The 26,095-nt window shown below is 39.6% G+C and overlaps 1 protein-coding gene and 1 non-coding gene across 2 annotated transcripts in view; both read right to left on the reverse strand.

Moving 5' to 3' along the window:
* The window catches only part of HSPA4 (heat shock protein family A (Hsp70) member 4), a 39,828-nt gene extending 19,887 nt beyond the window's left edge, over positions 1–19,941 (reverse strand). The window contains exons 1-6 of the mRNA XM_090288342.1: positions 19,563–19,941; positions 9,117–9,174; positions 7,255–7,395; positions 5,211–5,333; positions 1,804–1,903; positions 1,014–1,147 (exon numbers count right to left, since the gene is read on the reverse strand). Of these exons, the coding sequence (XP_090144468.1) occupies positions 1,014–1,147; positions 1,804–1,903; positions 5,211–5,333; positions 7,255–7,395; positions 9,117–9,174; positions 19,563–19,669 (663 nt within the window). The 5' untranslated portion in view covers positions 19,670–19,941. The remainder of the gene's footprint in view (positions 1–1,013; positions 1,148–1,803; positions 1,904–5,210; positions 5,334–7,254; positions 7,396–9,116; positions 9,175–19,562) is intronic.
* A 686-nt stretch (positions 19,942–20,627) lies between these two features.
* LOC150000810 (small nucleolar RNA SNORA7) lies at positions 20,628–20,765 on the reverse strand. The gene has a single exon (XR_016513824.1). It is a non-coding gene; the product is annotated as a small nucleolar RNA SNORA7 (small nucleolar RNA).
* Between the last annotated feature and the right edge of the window lie 5,330 nt (positions 20,766–26,095).

Genomic DNA, 26,095 nt, shown 5'->3' on the forward strand with positions numbered 1-26,095 from the left:
ACACAAAAATGTTTTCCAAGTCTGGGGATGCTTTTATAATGAGTATTTTTATACTTAAATTTTAGTTATAATTGGAAAACTGACAAGTAACAGCTGACAATAAAAGACAATGTAGGATAAAAAAGCAGATTACTACTAACACACATCCAAAGCCAAGATTAAATATGACCATTATCTTCTGTTTAAAAAGGTTATAGGCTGGGCGTTGTCCAGCCAGCCAAAGGTCACCTTTTGGATTCCTGGTCCAGGGACATGCAGGGGTTGGGGGGCAGGTCTCCCTGGTTGGGGTTGTGCGAGAGGCAGCTGACTCTCACATCAATGTTTCTCTCCCTCTCTTTCTCCCTCCCTTCCCTTCTCTCTAAAAATAAATTTAAAAAATCTTAAAACTCATTGGTCCTAGACAGAAATCACTGAGCTAAAGATTTTATATCCCATTGTGAAACTAACATATATACCAGGAAATTTAACTGTACTGTAATCCTATGGCCCCTCCTCGTCTTTAACACTGCTAGACTTCTCTGCATACAAAATTGCCTTCTCCATAGGTCTAAGTGTCCCAGAAATCTACAGCATCACTCCTAGCCTGGTTTCTTGATGTCATCAAGTTCTAGTACCTCCACCCTTTTCCCAGGCTCTCAAAACTTAAGAGTAGCGAGAGAATACCTTCATCATAATATCCTCAATCCTCAGTGTAAAACATCAAGGGACGACTACCTGTTAAAGAATCCTCCTAATAAGCCTGCAGGTAAGCATTATTTTCCACATTTAAGATAAGAAAAATAAGGCTCGGCAATACTAAGTGCTTTTTCCCCACACCATGCCAACTCTCAATTACTTTGGGTTTACAACTTCCACCCCACCCCTACATCTCTAGCTAGTTCCTAGTTCAGATGGCTCATAGCAAGTTTCCATCAGTGTAACAAAATCCTTTAACCATTTATTTAAATGGTCTCTCACACATTGCTAATTACTATACACTTGTAATACAGACTTCCAGAAAAAAATATACTTACTTTAAGTTTTCCTCTATTAAATGCACATAGAGAAACTTGATAAGAAGAATGCCCCATGTCTACGAAAACTACATTTCTTGGTTTCTCTTCTAAGGCAGGAAGATCTTGCTTATAGATCCCATATGCAAGAGCAACTATGTAAGAAAAAAATTAAATTCAACATATCATCATCTAAGAGTAAACTTAAAATTTAAGTAGAAGAAACAGATCCTGTATGTATGTACTGGAGTTGCCTCATATGCTGTTTCACAAAGAATCAAATTCTTTACAAGTTGTTTCAAGAAACATTAACTTCAAAGAGTTAAAGGCTGACATTCATTTAGGGTTCCTTATTGTTTCTAAATCCAATGTCCAATTCCAATGGCTTTGGCAATTGTTACTGAACCTCTTCCCCACTTTTTCTAATACATTTTGCAGGATTTCTTCCACCCTTGTGCCATCTCAACATTCCCACATTATCCTGTCCCTGAGATGTTGCTTCTCATTCCTCTGACTCCACCAGTCCAAGTCATAGAAAAGGCCAATATTTAAATCAAAGCACTGCTCCAATCACCCAATAACTGTATTCCTTTCCAAACAACCATGTGATTAAATACCAAAGTAAATGCTACAAAGATAAAGGAAAAGTACTAGTCAGATGAATTCTTTGTATGTGACAGAGTAACCAAAAATATTGTAACACATTGGGGTAAGTGCTCCAAGCAAAATAAAGAAGAAACCCTAGAATTTTAAGATTTCACAACCGTCACAATTAAACAAGTCAAAAATTTTAGTGAACAGTCTCTCTTACCTGCAGTAGTGTCATTCATTAATCGCAGGCAATTGAGACCAGCAATCTGTGTTGCATCCATCACTGACCGTCTTTCTGCATCAGTATAGAAACAAGGAACCTACAAAAAAAGTTGAAAGTTTGCTGTATTATGGAGATTCCCCATTTAAGATGCACCCGCCAAAAAAAAAAGGAGTGAAATCCAGAAAGGCCCTCAAACACCTACAGCAATTTATTCTGTACATGATCAAGGAAGTATTTCAAAGCAGTAGGGGAAAGTTAGACTACTCAATAAGTATTGGGACAGACAGACAGATAGCCATATAGAAAGTGAAGTTCCATCCCTACTATAAGCCTTACACCAAAACATAGGTCAAACCAAAGATGTAAAGTAAATGTTTAAAAAAAAAAAAAAAATCACGTGTGCCAGAATGAAAGGAATTTTACCATCAGAGTAGGAAAGGATTTTCTAAATAGAACTCAAAACACACAGTAAAAAAAATTTTGACTCAAAAAATCCTGATAACCACCTGAGAAAAATATTTGCAACTCACATCATCAACGTGTAAAGAGCTAATCTAATACATGAAGAACTACATATCAAAATGAAAACCATAAACTCAAAATGAACAAAGAACAAAACATTTCACAAAAAGGGCAATAAAAATGGCTTTAAAGGTTTTAAATGTTCTTCTACATCTAAAGAGTAAAATATTAAAATTACCTACATTTTGATTACCATTATTCACCTATGATACCATTATTCACCCATTAGAATTAGCTAAGATACCAATAAACTGTGCTGGTGAGGCTGTGGTCAAATAAGCCCTCTCATACATTTCGGGTGGAAGTGTGAATTAGTACAAATTCCTTGAAGGGCAATTAAGCAATAGCTGTTAAAATTAAAACAGAGCCCTGACAAGTGTGGCTCAGCTGGCTGGGCATCTCCTGCAAAGCTAAAGGCTTCCAGTTCAATTCTCAGTCAGGGCACATGCCTGGGTTGTGGGCCTGGTCCCCAGTTGGGGCACGTGCAAGGGGGCAACCAAGCAACATTCTCACTCATGGATGTTTCTCTCTGTCTCTCTTTCTCCCTCTCTTCACCTCTAAGAATGAATAAAGTATCTTTTTAAAACTTACAAATACAGTAGTCCCCCACTTATCCATGGGGGTATGTTCCAAGCATTCCCATGGATACCTAAAACTGAGGATAATATTGAACTCTATACATATATTTTTTTCTATACATACATACCCGTGATAAAGTTTATAAATTAGGCACAATAAGAGATCAACACCACCTAATAAAAAATATAACAATTACACAATACACTGCAATAAAAGTGAATGTGATCTCTCTCAAAATATTTTCTTAAGAAGGTATATAATGTCTTTTTTAAAGATTTTATTTATTTTAAGAGAGAGGGGAAGAGAGGGAGACAGAGGGAGAGAACCATTGATATACAACCCACTGAGCCACACCAGTCAGGGCTCTCTCAAAGTATCTTATAGTACTGTACGCATATCATGGATGCACTAGACCAGCAGTTCTAAACCTGTGGGTTGCAACCCCTTTGGGGGTCGAACGACTCTTTCACAGGGGTCGCCTAAGACGACTGGAAAACACATATATAATTACATATTGTTTTTGTGATTAATCACTATGCTTTAATTATGTTCAATCTGTAACAAAGAAAATACACCCTACATATCAGATATTTATATTACAATTCATAACAGTAGCAAAATTACAGTTATGAAGTAGCAACGAAATAATTTTATGGTTGGCGGTCACCACAACATGAGGAACTGTATTAAAGGGTCGTGGCATTAGGAAGGTTGAGAACCACTGCACTAGACAAAGGGATCATTCACAATCCAGGTAGGACTGAGCAGGCAGAGCAGGACTCAGAACAGCATCCACCTACAACTTAAAAATTGTTTATTTCTCGAATTTTCCATTTAACATATCCCCTGCATGTCAAATGAAAGCCATGGAAAGTGAAAACTGCAAATAAAGGGGAACTGTACACATTATCTTTTGTCCCAGCAGTTGCACTTTTAAGAATTCAGTCCATAAATCCTACAAACTTATCATACAAGACCAAAATGATATTTGTTCAGTTTATGCGGAAAACCTACTTTCCTTCTGGAAGTCTGTAATTTTGGTACATGCTAGGCAAAGGACACCTAAAAAACTGACCCCCAATAGAAACCCTGGACTCCTTAGGTGATATAAAGAACTTCCCTGGTGTATGTCATTTTCACATATGTTGCTATAATTTGTTGCTGGAAGAATTAAGCACAGCCAGGGTGACTTCATTAAAAGAGACTCTTGGAAGCTTGAGCCTGGGTTCCTCCAAACATTGCCCATGTACACCTTTTTCCTCTGATGATTTTGCTTTGTATTCTTTTGCTGTAATAAATCTTAGCCATTAAGTACAGCTATACACCAAAGACCTGTCAATCCTAGCAAATCACCGAAAACTCATGGTAGTCCTGAGGACCCCCAATACATGACTTAACACATCACCTTTAAACTTGTTCAAAAAGCTGAAAAGGCCTCTCAGGCATTCCACCCTTATACATAAATTTTACTTCTAATTAAGGATCAATGTAAAAGGTGCTAGCTGGGGAAATGAAGACAAATCTGACAGGTCAATGGAGGGTTTGGGAAAGGCATCTAAAAAAAAGACAGCGTCTGTACTGAATCTTTAAGAAAAGTATCATTTTTATTCTTTGCATCCCCAGAATGTGGCACAAAGGCCATAACCCAATTCTTTCTGACAAATGTCAGCTCCCCTTTACTAGACAGCCAAGAACTAAGGAATCCACTGGACAACAGACCATCAGGTGAAAAAGCCACCTAATAGTCCTTGCTCTACCAATCAGTGTACCAACAAGAGGCCCAGTGGTAAATATAAGATAGCTACAGAATGAGAGGATTCAGTGGCAAAGCCAACAGAGCCGCCCATTGCTAAGGACTCCATCATACCCCAAGAAAAAAGCTACAAACAGCCAGGCTTCCACCTAGATAGGGATACGGAAAAAGACGAGATCAAGTCTTGAACTGCTTTGCCTTCAGTGCTAGGAGTAGCAACAGCAAAGATACAGAGACAGAGATGGAGAAAAAGTGCCCTTCTCACTGGGAGTATTCAACTAATTTAACAAATGAGAGGCTACCAGAGACTATGCTCAGTGCTAGAAGAAATCCAGGAAGAAGTAGGCTTTGAGATAAGTCTTTAAATAGGCAGAACAACAGGAGGCCTAAGCAAAATCTAAGGGCCAGAAGACAAAATTCAAGAAAATGAAGACTAGTTTGATAAATTCTTAAAATAATCATACACCCTAAAGCAAAAAACAGTATTATTTGTAGTTAAAATGCAAATGCTTCTTTATTTAAGTCCCCAATGAGTAGGGCTCAAACTCACCGACACAACACAGTCCACGACAGGCTTTTTAAGAACACTTTCTGCTGTCTCCTTCAGTTTGGACAAAAGCATGGCCGTCACTTGCTCCGTGGTAAAATTTCGTTCTTCCTCCATATATTTCACCTGCCATAAAATAATAAAAGGATCTACACTTACTGTATTTTTTCATGACGTAAGAGTTTAAACTGAGCAATGTCTCACATCATCAATGGAACATTATCTCAAGAGGGAAGTGAAGAAAGCTAGTTTTGAAAGCAAAAATAACTTGAAGGCCACTTTTAGCTTTAAAACATGCACATGATACTTGGAGATAAGGACCACTATGTAAACACTGTTGTGACAACCAATAAAACCTGAGACAATTTACCTGTGCAGAAGCAAAGTGGTGTAGCTCACAGTAAGCACGTTACCCTCTGTAAAGGGGACTGGTGGTGAAACTATTTTATCATCTGACACATTTTACCACTAGCTGTGTTTTACTTAGTTTACTATGCTGACTTTATTATTATCTCCCTAATTAAGTTCCGATCTAACCCTAGGACATGGTTTTAGTCCAACTCATTCACTGCTGTAGCCCCAGCACCTGACACACCTGACAGAATACATACTTGCTACATTAAAGAATGATGAACAAAGCTTCAAACCATCCTACCCTGGATAAAAGTCTACAAGTTGGACAAGAGTTGCAAACTTTAAATGTTGAAAGGTTGCCTAGAATAAGCTCCATTCCACATATACCCATAGTCACCCAACTGCAATCCAGACCAGAAAATATCACTCTCTCCTTTTAACATATTGTGTACGGGTGGCGAGAATTCTCGTCATTTCTAAAAGGCATTTAAATTCCCCTGTACTCAACGTGTTAAAGTTCTGCTCGAACTCAGCTTGAAAGCTACCTGCTCCTCACCTCCTCACTCCCCAGCCCAACCATGATGCATTCTGGTTCACAGTCCAACAGTTTCTCACTTTATTGCATGATAAAGTGGGAAAATAACCCTCCCAGTGAGCCTCTTTCTAAGCTACCCCTTCTTCCTTGTTAGTCTAATCTTGGTCGACTCCTCCACCCTTGTACTTGGATCCACTTAACCCCCAGGTCTTCTCCCTAGACTCTTCCTCTTTTTCATGCAATGCTTATGACTAAATCTTCCAGTATCTGTCCTATTTCTTTCTTAACGATAAGCATCTCCCTCATTTCCTCAACCCCCGCTTTTCCTTTTTCCCTCCTCTGTACTCCAGTTTTACCCCTTACTAGATCATTCAAACTGTTCTGAGATTATTGCCACAGATATCCTAAGTAAACCCAGGGATATTCTTCAGTTATCTCAGGATTCTTTACTTCTATATTCAACTAAATTCTTAAGTTACAATGGTACAATTGACTACCTTTTTCTCCCAATTCACATCATCTCTTGGATTTTGAACCCATTCCTATGTTCTTATTTTTCCAATTGGGATATCTAAAACACTAAATCTCCTCTCTCTAAACTTCCTTGCCTAGAAAGCTCAACCACCCTCCTGGATTCTTCTTAACACCTGAGTGCTAAAGGCACCCATTCCCCAGCCTCTCACCTCTTTTGTATGATCAGTTCACTGCATGCTTCACAAAGAGACTCTTCTAGGCATCCCACAGATATCAAAGACTAAACTCTCCTTTCCTCAAAAAAGAACAACACCTTTTATAATCTAATTCTTACTGTCAAGAGTGTAACCAGCTACCTGCCTAGTGACTTAAAAGCATTGATTTCTCTGCCTGTGTTCCGCAAATCACACCCTAAAATCACACAGAAACAATACAAGCAGCAATGGCAGCATCAGCTTCATCACTACCATCCACCCAAGCCACAGTAACCGTGCCACCTGTGGTTCTCAATCAAAATCAAAATCACTAAAAAAATGCCAAATGGTCTTTACTACCAAAAGCTTTTCCTAAGCATTTATAAGCATTTTCATTACAACATGAAATCAGAATTGAATTGATATACGCTGACCTAATAAAAATAAAGTGCTATATTTTAATCATAAGGCATTATCTTGAGAACCTTACCTTTATACCCGTTAATCCAGTGGGTAACTGCACGATATCATAAGCAAGGTTTGATTTTTCTGCCTCCACAAACGGATCAGAGAATGCTCGGCCATGAAATCTTTTAAATCCTTGGACTGTGTTCTTTGCATTGGAAATGATCTAAGAGTCAAAGAGTAGAAAGACTGATAGCAATTAAATTAGGAAAAAAAATTCAACAGTATCAGATTATTTAGCATCATTTTAATGCCACAAAGTTGCCTTCTGAGTTTCAGTTTTCTTCAGCATGAAATCTTTCTGAGTGATGCCTACTAGCATGTGAAGTGAGGCTTGAGGGGTAAGGGGCTTGTACAGGTAACAGAGATCACAGTCCAGCCTGTCCTGCTTCTCCATGTAGACAAGTTATTATACCTATAAAAGTATTTTGTCTTAAACGTCTAATAAACATTTGGATATGAGTTTTAGCCTTTAAAAATTACCCAAAGTTTGTGATTCAATATTTCCAGGAATCAGTTTGGAAGTTTGTGTCAATTCAGAAATTCCAGTGAAAAAAACCTGCCATTACGGAAAAGATGAATGCAACAAGATATTGACAGTGTATTATTTATATATAATACCAGAAAACTGGAAATAGCCTGAATGTGTATGGGTACATAAATTATGGTATATCCATACAGTAGGCAAGATTATTTTAGGAGACTGAAGTATCTATATAATATGACCTCACTTTTGTAGAAGAGAAAATATTTATATGCTTAGGAAAGTACAAAGATTAACATTACGATACTAACGGATTTTTGGATAATGACAATACAATAAAACTTACGAATTCCCTATAGTATTATATCTATATTTTTAAATTTCTTTACAATAAACTATTATAATTGATGGGAGAAAAAGAAAAAAAACACTGGCAAAGACAGTCAAGAAATTCAGCAAAGAACTTGTTAAGGTTTACAGGCTCCTCTTCCTTACGCAAGAGGTAAATGTACCAAGCCCCAAGGAAAAGCTGCAGAGCTCCTCTGCATCAGGTGTGTCCAAAGGCACACAGAGAAGCCTTTTTGTAAAACATTGAGGCCTCCCAGATCTGGCCTGCTTCAGCAACCTGCCAAGGAGAAACTCAAGTATCACAATACTGTCAACCTAGAACTAGGCAGCCAGTTTAGTACAGTAACTATTCTCAGAAATGAAAGCAAATTTAAAACCAGGAAGAATTCACTGAAATTTTAGAAGGAAAGACATTTCAATATAGGTGTATATTTACTATCTACTGCCTCCTTGATTATAAAACACCCAGTGTAATTAATAACCAACAGGCCAAGCATCATTTTCTTAGGCTTATGATTTTCAGGCCCTTCCCAGCCCAGAAAGAGGTAAGTATTCATTCTATATTTTTTTCCAGACTGGACCATAAGAAGGTCAAACACGCAACTCCTTAATTTCATAGCAACATCAGACACGCAGGATAACAGAACTCTTGGGATTCTGTGGCTCTGGTTACTCAGAAACGAGCAAATATGTCAGACTCCTGGTTTGCAGAGTAAACTAATGCTAAGTTATTGTACTTCTACAAGTATGCTTTCCTTCCCTGAGAACCTTGATGAACAAGATCAAATAGAGATAACACTGACCCTCAGTATTAATAAGAAAAGACCAACAAGAAGACTTAAGGAGATTTAAAATACATCCTCGTAGTTTGCATGAAACAGCTTCTACTGTTCATGCTATTCACTCAAGCACCAGAAACAGGAGTCAGGTCTGTCTCCCAGCTGTATGTCTTAGCCTACCAGTGCTGGTCACATAAGGGGCACCCGAACAGTTGCTGAACAGAGAATGGACAAACCAGAAAAATCTGGTTTCAGGAAAACAACAAAATTACCTACCTGACTTTTAGCTGCTGCTCCAATTGAACGATTCTTGGGACCAAAAGAAATGCAAGCCCTAAAAGATATAACAAACATTTTAGAATAAAACCTTATTGCAACATTACAGCCAAAACCATACCAGGCAAGATTTCTGAGTCTTCATTAAAAAGCCATATACTTTAACCTTTATATAGAGTAAAACTGTCCATGGGAGTCCAGGCTTTAGATGTTGAAGTTCTATGTGATGACCATTTGTCTAAAATACTACAGAGAGGTGGATTAGCAAGTCTCCACTATCCTCTAATTCTTCAAGTCTGGTGTTCAAAATCCCCACATAAAACAATGTACCCTCATATCAATTCATCAATTAAATGTTCTTTTGTTTTCTAAAACAGCTTATAACTGCACCAAGAGAATAGTCTATACACCCTGAATACTCTTATCCTATTGTAAATAAAAAGTAAATTTTCTAGAACTAGCTTCTGAGGACTCAATTTCTGACAAGGAATTTCATTCCCACTTCCGAACACATTCTTCCAAATCACTGATTCATACACTGCCTGCTGGTCTAATCTACTTGCTGCTTCTTTTAGAAAGCAAAACTGAAACCTGCTTCAAGGTACAACCACTTTCAAATACTGTGCTTAAGCTTATAGTTATATTGAAGTTGATGCTTTCACCCCAATGAGTCACCCTATGTTCTTCATTGTAATTAACCCCTCTGGAACCTTGCCCCATGTTATCTTTACCCTCATGTATCTGTCACCTCCCTTCAATAGTTGCTTTCTCTCAAGCTTTAATAAAGTCAAATTCACCCAAAAGACAAAACTCTTCCCTGAGTCCATTTCCCCCTCAAACCTGTAAGCCCTCTTTCTTCTGCTTAATTATGACTGCATAAATTCCTTATGGGTAGTATCTCCTTTAATTCTCATAAGCACCCTACCTTATTTCCAATTTATAGGAAACTGAGACCAAAAAGGTATTAATAAGTAAATTTACCCAGGGTCATATAATCTGAAAGCAATGAAATCAGATCAATTCTTCAAATTTTACATTCTAGCTTTGACCTTGACCTTCTCTATCCTCCCTGGAACCTTAGTTCTTTCAATGTATAGCAGACTAAGAAATATGGCTCTGGAGTCATACTGCCTTGGTCCAAATCTGACTCTATTAGATGACCTATTAATCAAGTTGAATTGTACTTAAATTTACTAGCCCTAGGCACAATGACAGAATGCCGGGCCTCTCGGGACCTCTCTGTGCCTCCGGGGCCGTGCCAATCTTCCAGAAGTGTGCAGGCAGCTGTGTCCTGAATACATATGGTTTAGATTGAGCACTCATCGTCAGCCTTCCTGCAAATATGCCAATCACTAAAATTGTTTAGACTAACCTGAGTACCACTTAAATCTCTTATCAGTACCTATACTGCCCTTTAAGAAACTGCTCAAGGCAACCTTACCCACTCCATTCACTCCACTCCTAAGCGTATCTAAAACTGCATCTTCCTAAAAACTAACAGATTGGGGGGGGGGGGGGTGTATTGGGACAACTGTACTAGCATAATCAATGAATTGTAAATAAAAATAATTTTAAAAACTACCAAATCTGATTTTCTACAGTATATACCACCAAAACCTCAATCCCAGCATAACTAAAAGATGATGTTAATTATCGTCCCTTGTTTCCTTCAGTCCTTTATTCAAACCTCATCTCAAAACAATTACTAGCTCTAAGAATAAAAAACATCAATGTTCCCAACTTTCCTGTAAGTCCTGATGAAGGGTTAATTCCCTATTCTTAAAAAAAAAAAAAAAAAAAAAAAAAATTCCTATTCTATCTAAGTAACTCTAGAATCAGGATCTTTTAATAACCCTCCCAGAAAACCCACTACATACAAATAAAGTCCAGATTCCTCACTGTCCCAGCCCCATCCCCATCTTACAGCTGCACCTCATGCACAGTGACCCAACACAAGTTAAACATTGTCTTCCAATCTTCCCGCTTTGCTCATGCCACTTTTGCCACCTGAAAATGCTCAAGTCCCTTCTAAATCAGTCATTCTCCAGAAACATCACCCACTTTGTCTGTGAAGCCTTCCCAGTCCCCCTCAAGTAAAAATTAATTGTTCTTACTTCTTTACTTGTTGGACAATGTTACTTCTTAACTTGTTGGACTTTGGACAATGCAGATGTAGAATATTTCCATTGTCACAGAATGTTCTATTGTACAGAGCTGCTGCTCTAAGTAATATTTTCCTTGAAGTCAGTTAACATTTTTACTGACTTTTACATCTACATCTGCATTTTTAACAGTAATAGGAACTGTTTCATACATCTTGAAAAGCTAAATAAGTTGTATCAGTTCAAATTATTCATCTTTTCTGGTCTGTGTATATACACACTATAAACGGTTCCCAACTTCTTACAAAGCAATCAAATGTCAAGAATGGAACATCAATCTTCACCCCATAATACAGCAGCAACACCTCAAACAAGGTATATAACTTGCAAAGTATGGACTAAAGTCCATGTTTTTCTTACCATATCATAGGAAATCATCAATAAAGTATCACTACATAATATTTAGATTCTAGAAATTTCTGTAACAATAAGCCAACTATTGCACCAAAGAAATCCTTTAAGGGAAGTGGGGAGTAAAGAAAGAAATCCTTAGCTTTTCCACTTTGCCATCAACTTGATCTGAACACATATGCAGTAAAAAGAGCTAAGGCTCTAGAATCAGACAGTCTGGGTCTGTCCAAATCCCTTCTCTGCCCTTCTAGCTGTGACCTCTTTTGCTTAGTTTCTCTGAAATTCAATTGCTCACCCCTAAAATGGAAAAATTACAGCACCACCCTCACATGGGTGCTATAAAGATTAAATTCTGTTGATCCACTTTTAAAGGGCACATAATAAATAAAATATAACTCTTACCCTAGGCTCCAATGAAGCACAGGTCCAAGTTTCATACAAAAATATGCCAGTTTGCTATGTAAATTCTGCTTCACTGTCCAATAAAATTCAATCAACCATCTTAAAATCAACTGCCCACAATGAGGTTAAGAAATCACTTACGTTCCTGGTATAAATTAATCTCTTAAATTTTTGTAAAGTATTCTGGCAATATGTACTGAAACTCTAAGCATACATATATCCTTTGCCTTAGCAATTTCACATCTGGAAATCTCCAACAAAAATAAGTGTTAACGTGTAAACAAATATAAAAAGGTACTTAATGCAGAACTACTTGTAATAGCAAAATATTAGACATAACCTGAGTATTTGAAGAAAACATGTTACAGTCCTAATGTGGAATTACATATTTAAGGATGTAAATTCATATTTCACTCAAAGATATCTAAAATACAGGGTGTGACAAAAGTAGGTTTACTGTTGTTTGTATGAAAATACAATAATTAATAAATAATAAAAGAATGAACTATTTCATGTACTCACAACTGTAAACCTAATTTGTATGATCCTGTTTAAACACACATACTATGTATATTAATAGAAATCTAGAAAAACATATGCAAGGATAGAGAGCAAATTAGAGGGAGAAAAAACTTTATGTTAACACTTCAGTGTTTTTATTGTTACAGCAAACAAGTATTTTGTTAAGTCAGTCAGAAAAAAGTTTTAGTTTAGGAAACACAATTTAGAACCTAATGGCAAAGTTCCTGTAGAGCACTTCTACCAATTTTGTATGCAAGGTTGTATTTTAATTCTTAAATGATTTCAAGTCCTGGCTGGTGTGGCTCAGTGGATTGAGTGCCAGCCTGCGAACCACAGGGTTGCTGGTTCGATTCCCAGTCAGGGCACATGCCTGGGTAGCGGGCCAGGTCCCCAGTTGGGGGTGTGCAAGAGGCAACCAAACACTGATGTTCCCCTCCCTCTCCTTCTCCCTCCGGTTCCCTATCTCTAAAATTAATAAATTTTTTAAAAATGATTTTAAGAAACTACTTTCATAACCCTCGTAATGAGATATATGAGGGTAAATGGTATAAGCAGTCTGAAGCTTTAGTTAACAAATCAGCCTCCCTTTCCTTGAAATCCAAGTCATCTTGCTCCTCTTTTTAGATCTACACATTTAAAAGACATTCACTTCATAGAGAAATAATTTCCTTGCACAAAAAAGGTATCAGATGTTAACTTGCCAGTCACCTAGAAATTATACATACTTTCAGCTTTTGTACCCTGTTGAGTGGGTATTAATAATTTCATCACTTCAAATTCCTAATATGTTGCTTTATTAAAGAACGAAATTCATCAAAAAAAAAAAATTAAATTCATCAAAATGACACTGTAAACAATTCATGCGTTATGACCCAGCAATTCCACTCCTGAGAATATTCAAACAAACCCACCATTAATTCGAAAGAATATATGTACCCCTATGTTCATTGCAGCATAGGCTGTGGGTTCCATCCCCGGACTGGGCACAAATGGGGAGGCAACCAATTCTTTCTCTTTCTCTCTCTCTGTCTCCACCAAAAAAATAAAATCAGTGAACATATCCTCCAGTGAGGATCTTTAAAAAAAAATAATAAAGGCTGTGGTACATATATACAACAGAGTATTACTCAGCCATAAAAAAAGATAGGTCTTAACCACTTGCAGCAGCATGAATGAACCTAGAGGGTATTATTATACTAGGTACACTAATTCAGTCAGAGAAAGACAAATACCATACGACTTTACTTATATGTGGAATCTAAGGAACAAAAGAAACTAATAAAATTTAAATAGACTCACAAAATACAGAGAACAAACTGATGGTTGCCAGAGGAAAGGGGAGTTGGGGGACTAGGTGAAAAAGATGAAAGGATTAAGAAGTACAAATTGGTAGTTACAAAACAGTCACAGGGATGTCAAGTACAGAATATGGAATATAGTGAATAATATTTTAATAACTATATGGTGCCAGGTGGATACTAGAAATACTAGAGGGACCACTTAGTGAAGTGTATGACTGCCTAATCACTGTGCTGTACACCTGAAACCAATACAAATAATATTAAATATAAACTGTAATAAAAGAAACACTTTATATAAAGAATTTTCATTTCTTTTTAATCCTCACCTGAGGATGTTTACTGATTTCAGAGAGGGTATGGGGAGGGAGAGGGGACCAGGGAGAGAGAGACATGGATTGGTTGCCTCCCACATGCACCTAGACCAGGGATCAAACCGGCAACTAGTACTGGACTGGCCAAAAAGTCCATATGCTTTTTTCAATAAAATAAAAGACACATTTTTCATTTTCACCAATAACTTTATCTCGTTATTGGCTTCCAATGGGTAGAGGCCAGGGATGCTACTAAACATCTCCCAACACTTAAGACAGCCCCCACAGCAAAGAATTATTCGGCCGAAGTATCAATAGTACCAAGAAACTTCGCAAACCACTTTTGACATGCTTGGTCAGTCACAGCACCTTCTCCATACTCTCACAAATCTTTTTTTGTGTTTCAGTTGCATTTTTACCTTTCTTGAAATAATAAAGCATAATATACCAAAAATGTTGCAATTTTCTTCTATCTTCAGTATTAAAATGGCTGCACAAAAATTCACCAATTTGTTATTTATTTATTTATTTTTAGAGAGAGGGGAAAGGAGAAAGAGGGGGAGAGAAACATCACTGTGTGGTTGCCTCTCACTTGCGCCCCCAACTGGGGACCTGATGTGCAATCTAGTCATGTGCCCTGACTGGGAATCAAACCAGCAACTCTTGGTTCGCAGGCTGATGCTCAATCCACTGAGCCACAGCAGCCAAGGCCTTGTTAAGTTTTTTTTTTTTAATGTACTGTGATATGAGAGCTGTCACAACACAATAACAAAATTGTTTTGAATGCAGTTAAAGACAACTAAGCATTACTAGAGCCATCCTACAAGAAAAACCTAACTGACTTTTTGGCCAACCCAAAATGTGCCCTGATCAGGAATCAAACCCGTAACCTTTTGGTGTACAGGATGACGCTCTGACTGAGCCATTCGGCCAAGGCCACAGAATTATTTTCATAAGTAATTCATTTCTAGCCTATAAATTGTTCATTGGAAAGTGTGGCTCAATTAACTTCTGTTTGACAGTCCAAAAACATTTTTATAACAGAAAAACTTTATAATTGTACCCTTTCTAGTGTAATAATCCAGCTAAATATAAAAATAGGCTTTCCAAGCCTCCAGTCAAAAAACAACAGCCCTGGCTAGTGTGCCTCAGTGGCCTGAGCACTGGCCCACAAACCAAAAGGTCACAGGCTCAATTTCCCGTCAGGGCACATGCCTGGATTGCAGGCCAGGTCCCCAGTTGGGGGCACATGAAAGGCACAATCCATGTTTCTCTCTTCCTCCCTTCCCTCTAAAAAACAAATAAAAATATTTTTTAAAAATTAACAGGTACACTAATTTAGAATCTGTCCACACATCTCTCCCATATTACCACACTGATGGAGAGCAACATCAACCCCCCAACATGGACTAAATACTGCACTAGCCTAAGTTATCACTCCGCTTCTTCTCTTGCCCTTCTCACATAAATCCATTCCCCACAAAAGTTAATCACATTTTAAGATGTTAGATCCCACTACCCCTAAAAAAACATCTCTAACATAATTTACAAAGCTTTGCCACCATCTAGTCTGTCCCTAACTCCTCTCCAGATTCATCCCACACCATTCTCTCAAGGGGCAGGAGTAGCCATAATCCTCTAAATCGGTCACATCAGCTGAGCTCTCTGTGCAGGTCTTCCTCAGTTGCTTTTCCTTCTGCCTAGAACAGCTCTTCCTCAGACTCACAACTTCCATAATAAATTTCTTCTCATTCCCCAGATATCGACTGAAATGGAACTTTTTTCCTTTTTTCTTTGGATTTATTGGGGTGGCATTGGTTAATAGATATATACGTGTCAGGTGTACAATTTTATAATACATCATCTGTATACTGTGTTGTGTTCACCACCCCAAGTCTCCTTCTATCACCAATTAACCCCCCTTTACCCTCTTCTACCTCCCCCAAAACCACTTCCCTCTGGTAATCGCCATTTGTCTGTGAGTTGGGTTGTTTCGGTTTTTCTTAATCCCTTCACTTTTTTTCACCCAGCCCTGCAACCCTGCTTCCCTCTGACAGATGTTAGTCTGTTCTCTATAAGTCTGTTTCTAGTCTGTTAGTTTTTTTGTTCATTAGATTCCACTTATGAGTGAAACCACATGGTACCTGTCTTTTTTGACTGGCTTCACTTAGACATAATGCTCTCCAGGTCCATCCATGCTGGCGCAAAGATTTCCTCCTTTTTTATGGCCAAGTAGTATTTCATTGGGTAAATGTACCATGGCTTTTTTACCCACTCATCTACTGATGGGCCCCTGGGCTGCTTCCAAATCTTGGCTGTTATAAATAACATGGCAATGAACATAGGGGTGCATAAATGGCACTTCTTTTTAAGATTTTATTCATTTATTTTTAGAGCTAGGGGAAGGGAGGTAGAAAAAGAGGGTGAGAAACATCAATGTGGGAGAGAATCACCAATTGGTTGCCTCGCATATGCACCAGGAACCAAACTTGCAACCCAGGCATGTGCCAAGTAGGAATCGAACTGGTGACCTTTCACTTCATGGGCCAAGGCCAAACCGAGCCACAGCAGGCAGGACAATAAAATCTTAAAAAGCACCTTCCATCATCATCCTACATACAATTTAAATTAGGTCCCTGTGTCATCGTATCCTGTACCTTCCCATCTGGACCTTTACCAGTTAGTAGTTACATATATATTTGTTTAGCACCTCATTTTTCCCATTAGCCATGTCAATGACGGAAGGATCCTGTTTATCTGTCCATCAGAACACCTCCAGTGGTTAGCACAATGGCTGGCATATTTGCTAAAAGAAATCTAATTTGGTGGGAAAGTGTCTCTTCCAGGTAAGACTCAATTAGTTCATCAAAAACTGATTCCAAATCTATTAACTCCACAATTTGAAATGAGGTAGTTCCATAGCCAACCCTCTGGAACCTGCTCCACTCTCACACTAAAACAAACGTACATCACACACTGTGTACCTGAGGTATAAAACTGTTGGTCCATAACCACTACAAAAGGTCAGCCTTTCTGCTCCCATGTTCTGCTTAGCCAGACTTCACCAGAGAAATCTCAGCTAATCAAAATCAGTTCAAAAAAATTACTTGACCCTGGCCAGTGTGGCTCAGTTGGTTGGAGTGGTGGTCCATAAACTAAAGGGTCACAGGTTCAGTCCCTGGTCAGGGTGCCTACAAGGCAACCACAATATGCTTCTCACACTAATGTTTCTTTCTCTTCTTCTCTCTCTCTCAAAGCAATGAAAAAAAAAAATGTTCTTTGATGAGGGAATTAAAAAAATTATTTGGGTGTATAGCATCCCTGTAAGTTCCTGAGAAATACAGAAGAAAATATACGGAAAACATAGGAGAAAAATTACTTACAAATATTTTTTAAATATTTTATTATAATTACATAGCGTTATCTGGTCACTTAGTCTTTGAGGCATATTTAATTGTGATCTGGAAACATTAATTTCTTTTTTTCTGAAAATTCAGTTTCAAATAATGGAATTTATGGTAAAATTATGGCAGCTGCTGTTTGTCTAAAAAAATTAGAACATAAGGTAACAGCCTAAAAGAAAGTCCTGTCAATACTTGAAATTCTCTTCCCTCTGGCGAAGTATGTTCAATTCCAAGCAAGAAAGAACCAAGATGTTATATGACCAACTCAGTGTTCCAGCCTTTTTACTGTAATTCCTTGGGGAAACCTATCTTTATCAATGAAGAAAATTAGGATCCAGAGAGGAAGACAGTACCAAATAAAAAGTTAATGCTTAAATACTTAAAAAGAAACTTTAATGCTTTAAAAAGAAAAAACTTCAATATATAATACACTTTCCTGTAAATACAAATTTAAACATACCCATTGTGAAAAACTATAAAAATAGCCGGGGTTGGGGGAGTAGGATGTATTTTAACTATCAGAGGTTTTCTTTGGGGGGGGGGCAATAAAAATCTTTTACAATTGATTGTTGCACAATCTAACTACAAACTTTATATCTCAATAAAGCTGTTAAAAACTAAAAACAAAATCGACAAGGGGCCATCAAAGTTCAATCTAGGGTGGATTTTTAGGGGAAGCACCTGGGTTAGTGCTAAAATAAGGGGCAGAAATCTAAAAGTATAAGGGAAAGGTTGTGAGCCTTCTGAGTAACAAAGATCAGGCTAATAGATGAGAATCTAGTTTGACTAGCAATCCGCTCAAGAAGCGTGACAAAAAGTTAGGGTAAAAAAATGCACTCTAGAACAGATGCTGGTGAACCACCACACTGAGAACCTAGCAAATAGTATGAAGCTTAGATGATTTTGTCAAAGAGAAAAGACAGTGGGATTGAAAGGTTTCTCTATGCACGCAAAAAGTTCGATTCTTTTACTCTAACCAAGGAAAAACCTGGGAGAGTCATGATTTCTTAGAACTGTATCTATACTTATCCCATAACTTATTATAGGTTCTAGAAGTCAAAGCGAGCCCAAGTCATTCGTAACAGCGGCCTAGCCCTGTCCCGGTAGCTCAAGAGATAGTCCTAAATTGCAGTTTATCACTTGGTCAGGGCACATAAAAGAATCAACCAATGAATGCATAAATAAATGGAACAACAAGTCGATGTTGCTCTCTGTTTTTCCTCCCTCTTTAAGTATGTAAGTAAATAAATAGCAATTGTGGCCAAAACCCTGGTTGGAATGTGTTACTGTGAAGTGGATGCACACAGAATAGCAGAGAATGACCCAACATAGTTCAATATACTGAAAGGATGTTAAAAAAACAAAGTAAAAGCAAAGGTATCGACACAGCGTCGATTTTATTAAGTCCTTTCCTGATATGTTATATCGCCACTCCAAGCCCCAGAACCCTGGTCCATCCAGAGCCTTAGCCTCAGGTTCTCCCGCTCCCTTGCTTCCGGACGCCGCCCCGCCCCCACTCACGTGGGACACCGGCCGCTGCACCTCGAAGCCACCGGCAGACGCCAGAACCCGTTGAACTTTTAAGTGCCTGCTGTGTGCAAAGCTACGAACTCCTGTGTTAGGTTCAAGAAGCGTCAGTACGCCCTGGGCCTAGGCTCTGCCTGTTGAAAAAGGATCTCGGTCCATCCTACATCCCGGGCCTGCCTTCCCTTCAGCTCCTACCGAGGCCCTCCGCTGGTCCGAGGACCCGCTCACAACCTTCGCTTACCTCGCGGGCCCCCGGGAAAGGTCTCGCTCCTGGCGCAGACCCTCACGGCGGGTCGCGACCACTAGTAACCTGGCACCCAATGAGGGTTCCCTATCCTCCGGGCCTTATGCTCGGAACTGAGATGACTCCCCGGTCGGTGTTACCCAGCCGCGTGGGTCGCAGACCCCGAGCCATTGCTACCTCCCCAACCCCCCAGCTCACGCGGCCGGCCTTGCCCACACTTACGGCGTGCAGCGGTCGCTGTACTCATTAGCTATCGTCTCGATGCCGCCGGCGCGTGCCACAGCGACGTAGCAGCTCTGGAAGCCGAGGTCTATGCCTATCACTGACATGGCGCCAGCTAAAGCTCGGGCTCGAGCCCGGGTCCGGCCGGCGAGACAGGACACAGACCCCGGCGGGGCTGGAGCGCGGAGAGTGGGCCGCTAAGGCCAGGAAACCGGTGCTGGTGGGGACGTGGGGGTGCCCACGCGAGAGCCCAGGTCCTCTTAAATGGACCAGCAGAGAAGCGTGCTGCTCAAGCCGGCTCCGGCTCAGCGGCCACAGTGAAGGAGCCGGGTAACGGGGGCGGAGATGATCTCGAAAGATCTCGTTGCAACGAGAGTGAAGCTGCAGAGCGAGAACTGCGAAGGAAAGGAATGTTCTCGCGAGACCTCGGCTCAGCCGCTTTTCCTTTTGAGGTCCCACCCCCATGACGTACAAGCAACTGTCGCGTCCGGGCAAGAGAACCTGTGAGGGAGGAAAATGGTTGAGAGGCGGAGCTAGGCAATTGAACCTGCGCACCGAATTGGCTGCAGCTGCCTTTCACAGGGGCAGAGAGCAGTGGAGCATCTCTCCCTCAAAAAGGAAGGGTAGGAGGTAGCCAGCTTGGAGGCAAAGTACTGTAGAAGCGTCTTTAGCCTACTTCCGCCGTTTTTCTTTATATCCAAAGAAACTTCCGGTGGGGGGACCTCGGGCGCCACAGCTTCTGTTGAGCCCCAAAATGGGAGCGAGGTTGACCGGTCGAAGAGAGGGCAGCTGTAGGAACACGGCCCCAAGGAGGGAAAGAGTCCACTCGCAATACCACCGCCTTGTGGGTTTTTTTTTTTCCCTTCAGCCTTGCAGGGTTCTCTAAACCACTCCTGTCCTTAGATCAGACTGAGGGGGCTACAGGATTTAAAACCTCTTCATCCCTAACACAGTCCAAGCACCTGCCTTGAACTGGATGCAAGGGACATAGATGATAAATTACCATCCAGTAAAATGGTAGGATTACATGAAGCTAATAAATCCTTTTTTCTTTTTCCTTTTTTTTTTTAATGCAGTGTCTTCCAATCACCAGGTACTAAGCAATCGGGGAATGGAACGGGTACCTCGGCCAGGCTTGCTTTTCCTCCTGTCTCCAAAGCTGGTAGAATATTACCCACTCTCCAGACGCGATCCTGGGAGGTTGAAACTAATGAATCTTAATTTAAGGCCTCTTGCTCCCGCCCACACAAGCACCTAAGAGAGGAGGGAGTTGCTTAGCGTTAAGGAGCTCTCCAGGTGCCTAGGGGGAGCCAGCTTGCGATCAGGAAGTGATTCTGCGTAATAAGCACGTCTGATAAATTGCTTAATGAGATTTTAGAAGGAAAATCTGAATCTTGAGGTCTCCAATAATTTGTTGTAATTTCTTGTTCTAAATATTTACTTTGCGATTCTATTTTTTTAAGGGCCCCCAACACAATTTTTTTTAAGTTAGGTTGACCTTCCCCTTCTATCCTCTATCCTATTTTTCTCCTACCTAGAGGGATATCAATAACATCAAGGACAGTATTGGCCTTAATTTTGACAGCCTGTATCCATTAATTTGCTCTGGGTTATTAAACACTGAGCAGAGAGAGGCCAGAAGCCCTAGGCCAAAGTGCCTAATCCACCTAAAAGATCACTATGTCTGGCTTACAGACTCGGTCTCTGCCTTTCTTCTTGTGGGAGGCCTCCCCAGCCTTTAGCTCAAATGGCAAAAAACACACCCATATCTCTTTATGTTCCAATTTCATATCTACTTGCCATAATTGCCATGGCACGGCTTTCAGTTTAAAATACCATCAATCCTATCAATCTTTTTAAGGATTTGTCCTTCTCAAAATAAAACATTAACATCAGTCACAGAGAGTACTCATCTTGCTATAAATAGTTTCCTGAATGTCAAACTTATAGCTTAAGAGGCTATTCTGGGATATTTAAATAAATGAAGTCAGAAAAAAGTCATTTAAGAATTCTGAAGAATCTTTAGGACAAGTTTCCAAGAATCACAACTGTGAAGTTGCCAGAATAATGTTGGGAGGCACTGTGGTTGAAACACAAGTTCTTTTCATTCAGCAGAGTTATCTTGAGTACGTTAGGAGAAGGAGATTGTTAAATGCCATTCTCTGGTAAAATGATTCAACTTAGTTCCAAGCAATCCAGAAGGTGTATAAAAGGTGTTTGCTTGTTTTAAAAATACATTACTCATAGGCTGCTCACCATGAGACAGAAGGTGCTCAGTTGACAATTCATAATCATTCCTGCCAAGTGTCCTGTGGAATATTCTCCCACACTCTGGAGCAGCTTCTGTAATTCTTCGCTTTAGGGGGAAGCTAAAAGCTCAGATAATGGTGTTTTTCTGGTCTCCCTGATGTCATAGTGAGTGGACCAGTGCCCTTAGTCAAACCAGCACCCCTATCTTACACTCTAAAGCTCTAGTCACTCAATAATAATTACCATACCCTACCTCCCCAGCCTTTAGCTAAACTAGCAAAAAAGCACATCCATATCTCTTGTGTTCCAATTTCACATCTACAGTATGTGCCAGGCATTGTGCTGAGTAATTTAGATACCGTAATTCATTTAATCTTCATAGCAAGCCCATTAGGCAGGTATTTTCCAATCTTATAGATGATAAAACTGAGACCTGATGAGGTTGAGGAACCTGTTCAAGGTCACACAGCTTTTAAAACTCTGACTTCAACATGGGTTTTCTATAACTACACCACTATTTTCTTTAAATTCATGTTTCTTACGGAGGCTCATTAAAGTAAAGAATGGGAAATAAAGAGTAAAAGAAGTAATTCAACTAGGAACATTTACTATTGACATTTTGGAATACTTTCCTTCTTTATGTTTTTGTTGTATATGATGATTGAATTTGATTATGTCTTTTTTTAACATTAGGTTAAATCAGACTTTCCCAACTCGTATTCCCCAGGGAAGTGTGCCATGAAATATTGATGTTAATATTACCATTTTAAAGGCTCTGAGAAGTCCTAGAGAAAACCTGTTTCACTTTGTTTAATCATAAATACAAGTATAAATATAAGAAATACTAGTTATGGAGTAGTGGAGCACAATTTAGACTCCTGCTTTTTCCCCTCAAGCTCATATGCTCTTCTGATATAAAAAACTACCATTACAGTTCACTTCTAACTCCAAATTGGCTGAAAGCCTAGGGTCGGTCTTTCTTTACGCTATGAAACTGTCTGCTTACATCGTAGCACTATGATCTCATTTTGAGGTCCTTCTCCAAAACCCCATGTTTTGCCCTTATTTGGGCTGATTACACTGATACCTATGGCCTGCATCATTATCAGTCCAAGCCCTTTCCCTCTTTACAATCTTATGAATTTCCCCCAGATTTCTCCAAGCCACACAAGCTGATATGATCATGAAAATTTAACCCCTTCATCTAGGTCCCTTGATCACCAAAAATTTTCCTGGCCTGACTCACAACCTCCTTATCCATCAGCTCCACCCTCACTTCAGCCAGCCCCAGACGCAACTTTCATCCACCTCTAGCAGCTGACATTCCAGCTCCACCTCGAAGTCTTGCCTTTTGGTCTGGTCTGTTGAGAGCAGAAAGATGATTCTGACGAGTTCAGCCCAGTTTGGCTCTGACTTGTCCAGTCTGAAGTGTGAAGAGACTCCCCACCCACCCCTCAACCCTCTTTGCACCAGGGAGTTACCCTGCCATAGTAGCAGTTTGTTTCTACAAATCAGAAAGCTTTCTTTACCATCTTTTGTTTTAACTATCAGATTCATCAGAACTTGGTGCATCCTATGCTGGTTTCTCTTTTGATGTCTCATTTGCCTCAGGACAGAATGCTCTTTCCTGTGTGCTCTAAGACTCAAAGACAATGACTCAAAAAGACCCTGGGGCCTCTGATAATAATGCACTTTTCCTGATTAAAGAAAGGAATCTGGAGCATGAATGTTAGTAATCTGATAAAGAATCAGTGTTACTATGAACAGTGTTACTATGAACAAATTGATGTGGCATTCTGCCCATACATGGCTTCCCAAACAAGGAGGGCCATTTATTTTCTTGTTGACATGTAGTTAATGTTCAAATGCAATGTGAGCTAAAAATCTAAATATATCACAGATGATTACAGTCTGACACTTGAATGCCAGCAGTATAAGCCCTAACTCAGAGGAAAGTGACTAACATGTTTTCCTGGCAATGGCACAGGAATCCATCCCTAATGCAAACAGCAACGGCAGCAGGCTGAAACAAGAGAAGAGGTGATCTGAGACAAAGACAAGCCTGGAAAAGGTGACCAAAAGAAGTTTCCACTATGAAGATATTTTAATACAGTTATCCCTTAGTGTCCAAGGGGTTACTTCCAAGGCCCCCACAGATACCTAAATCCATGAATGTACTCAGCAAAGAGTAAAAATGTAGTTAAAAAGTCATTTTCAAGACTGGGTTACTGGCCCTTTAAGAATACTGTTAAAGGCCTGGCTGCTATGGCTCAGTGGATTGAGCATCGGCCTACGAACCAAGTGTCGCTGGTTCAATTCCTAGTCAGGGCACATTACTAGATTGCATGTCAGGTCCCCAGTTGGGAACGTGTAAGAGGCAGCCACACAGTGATGTTTCTCTCCTTCTCTTTCTCCTTTCCCCTCTCTCTAAAAATAAATAAATAAATAAAAGAGGGTGTTGTGTTAAAAAAAAAATTATTAAATATGAATGTATTTTGTGCATTTCCACTAAAGGCAGAAGTTTATTTTTGAAATATATTTTATTGATTAGGTTGTTACAGTTGTTTCAATTTCTTTTCCCTTTGCTTCCCTCTGCCCAGTACCCACCTTTCCTCCAGAAATCCCAGCCACCTTAGTTCACATCCATGGGTCATGCATATAAGTTCTTTGGCTTCAACCTTTCCTATATTATTACTAACTTCCCCCTGTCTATTTTGTATTAACCAATTATGCTTCTTAATCCCTGCACCATTTCCCCATTTTTCCCCCTTCCACCTCCCAGCTGATTAACCCTCCAAATGATCCCCATACCTATAATTCTGTTCCTATTCTGGTTTGCTTAGTTGGATTTTGTTTTTATTTTTTAGATTCAGTTGTTGATAGTGTGAGTTTGTCGTCATTTTAATGTTCATAGTTTTGATATTCTTTTTCTTAAATGAGTCCCTTTAACATTTCATATAATAATGGCTTGGTGATAATGGGCTCCTTTAGCTTTTCCTTGTTTGGAAGCACTTTATCTGCCCTTCCATTCTAAATGATAGCTTTGCTGGATAGAGTAATCTTGGTTGTAGGTCCTTGCTTTTCATCACTTCAAATAGTTCTTGCCAGTTCCTTCTTGCCTGCAAAGGTTCTTTTGAGAAATCAGCTGATAGTCTTATAGAGACCCTTTTGTGGGTAACTCTCTTCTTTTCTCTTGCTGCTTTTAAGATTCTCCCTTTACCTTTAACCTTTGGCATTTTAATTATGATGTGTCTTGGTGTGGTCCTCTTTTGGGTCTAGCTTGTGTGGGACACTCTCCACTTCCTGGACTTGTAAGTCTATTTCCTTCACCAAATTTAGGAAGTTTTCCTTCATTATTTTTGTCACATAAGCTTTAACTTTTTTGCTCTTCCTGTTCTCCTTCTGGTACCTCTATGATTTGGATGTTGGCACATTTAAAGTTGTCCCAGGGGTTCCTAAGCCTCTCTTCATTTTTTTCAATTCTTGTTTCCTCATTCTGTACTGGTTGACTGTTTATTTCTTCCTTATGTCCCAAATCATTGATTTGAACCCCAGTTTCCTTCCCTTTATTACAGAGTGAAAGGGGGTTCTTTCACGTGGTGCCTTGGTATAAAACTCAACAATTAATGTTGAGGAAAACAGGTCTTTATTTATAATATTCCAACCTGGGGAGAGCAGTGAGCATTTCAGCTCAGAGCCCTGTTCTCCCACAGGACCCAGCACATCCCTTGCTCCCCAAAAGACTATAAACTAAAACCATGCCCAGAAGTTCCCCATCCTGTATCTGTCTGCTGTCTCCTTCAGGATCTGGGGTACGATGTCATATCTTCTCTGCCCTCCTTGCAAACCACATGGATCTCTCTTTCTTCCCTCTGCAAACTGTGTGGATCTCCTCTCCTCTCCCTAAAATGGTTGTCACATTATATATATTTAAATCCCTACTGTGACCTGTGTTGCAATGGGCATGATAACTGATTCTGACCATTCACAGAACCTTGCACAGGCTCTGTATGCTCTTTCCTCACTATTCAATAGGCAAAACCCCTCCCATCTCCTTGGGGCCTTGGAAGAACCAAATCCATTTGCATAACTAAGACACTAGCTACCAGTCATAGTTAAGCAAATGTATCTTAAAAGCTTCCCCTTTACCCCCATTCCCCAACTCAAAGGTTCTTGGGGTCTTGGGGGGACCCCACTCTGTAACACCTTTACCCTTGGTTTTGTATAGACTTTCCTTCATTTCATTTAGCATAGCTTCCACTTCTTCTCTTATGCATTTGCCG

Source organism: Furipterus horrens, unplaced genomic scaffold (assembly GCF_987537825.1).
Source record: "Furipterus horrens unplaced genomic scaffold, mFurHor1.1.pri manual_scaffold_10, whole genome shotgun sequence".
Lineage (NCBI taxonomy): Eukaryota > Metazoa > Chordata > Mammalia > Chiroptera > Furipteridae > Furipterus > Furipterus horrens.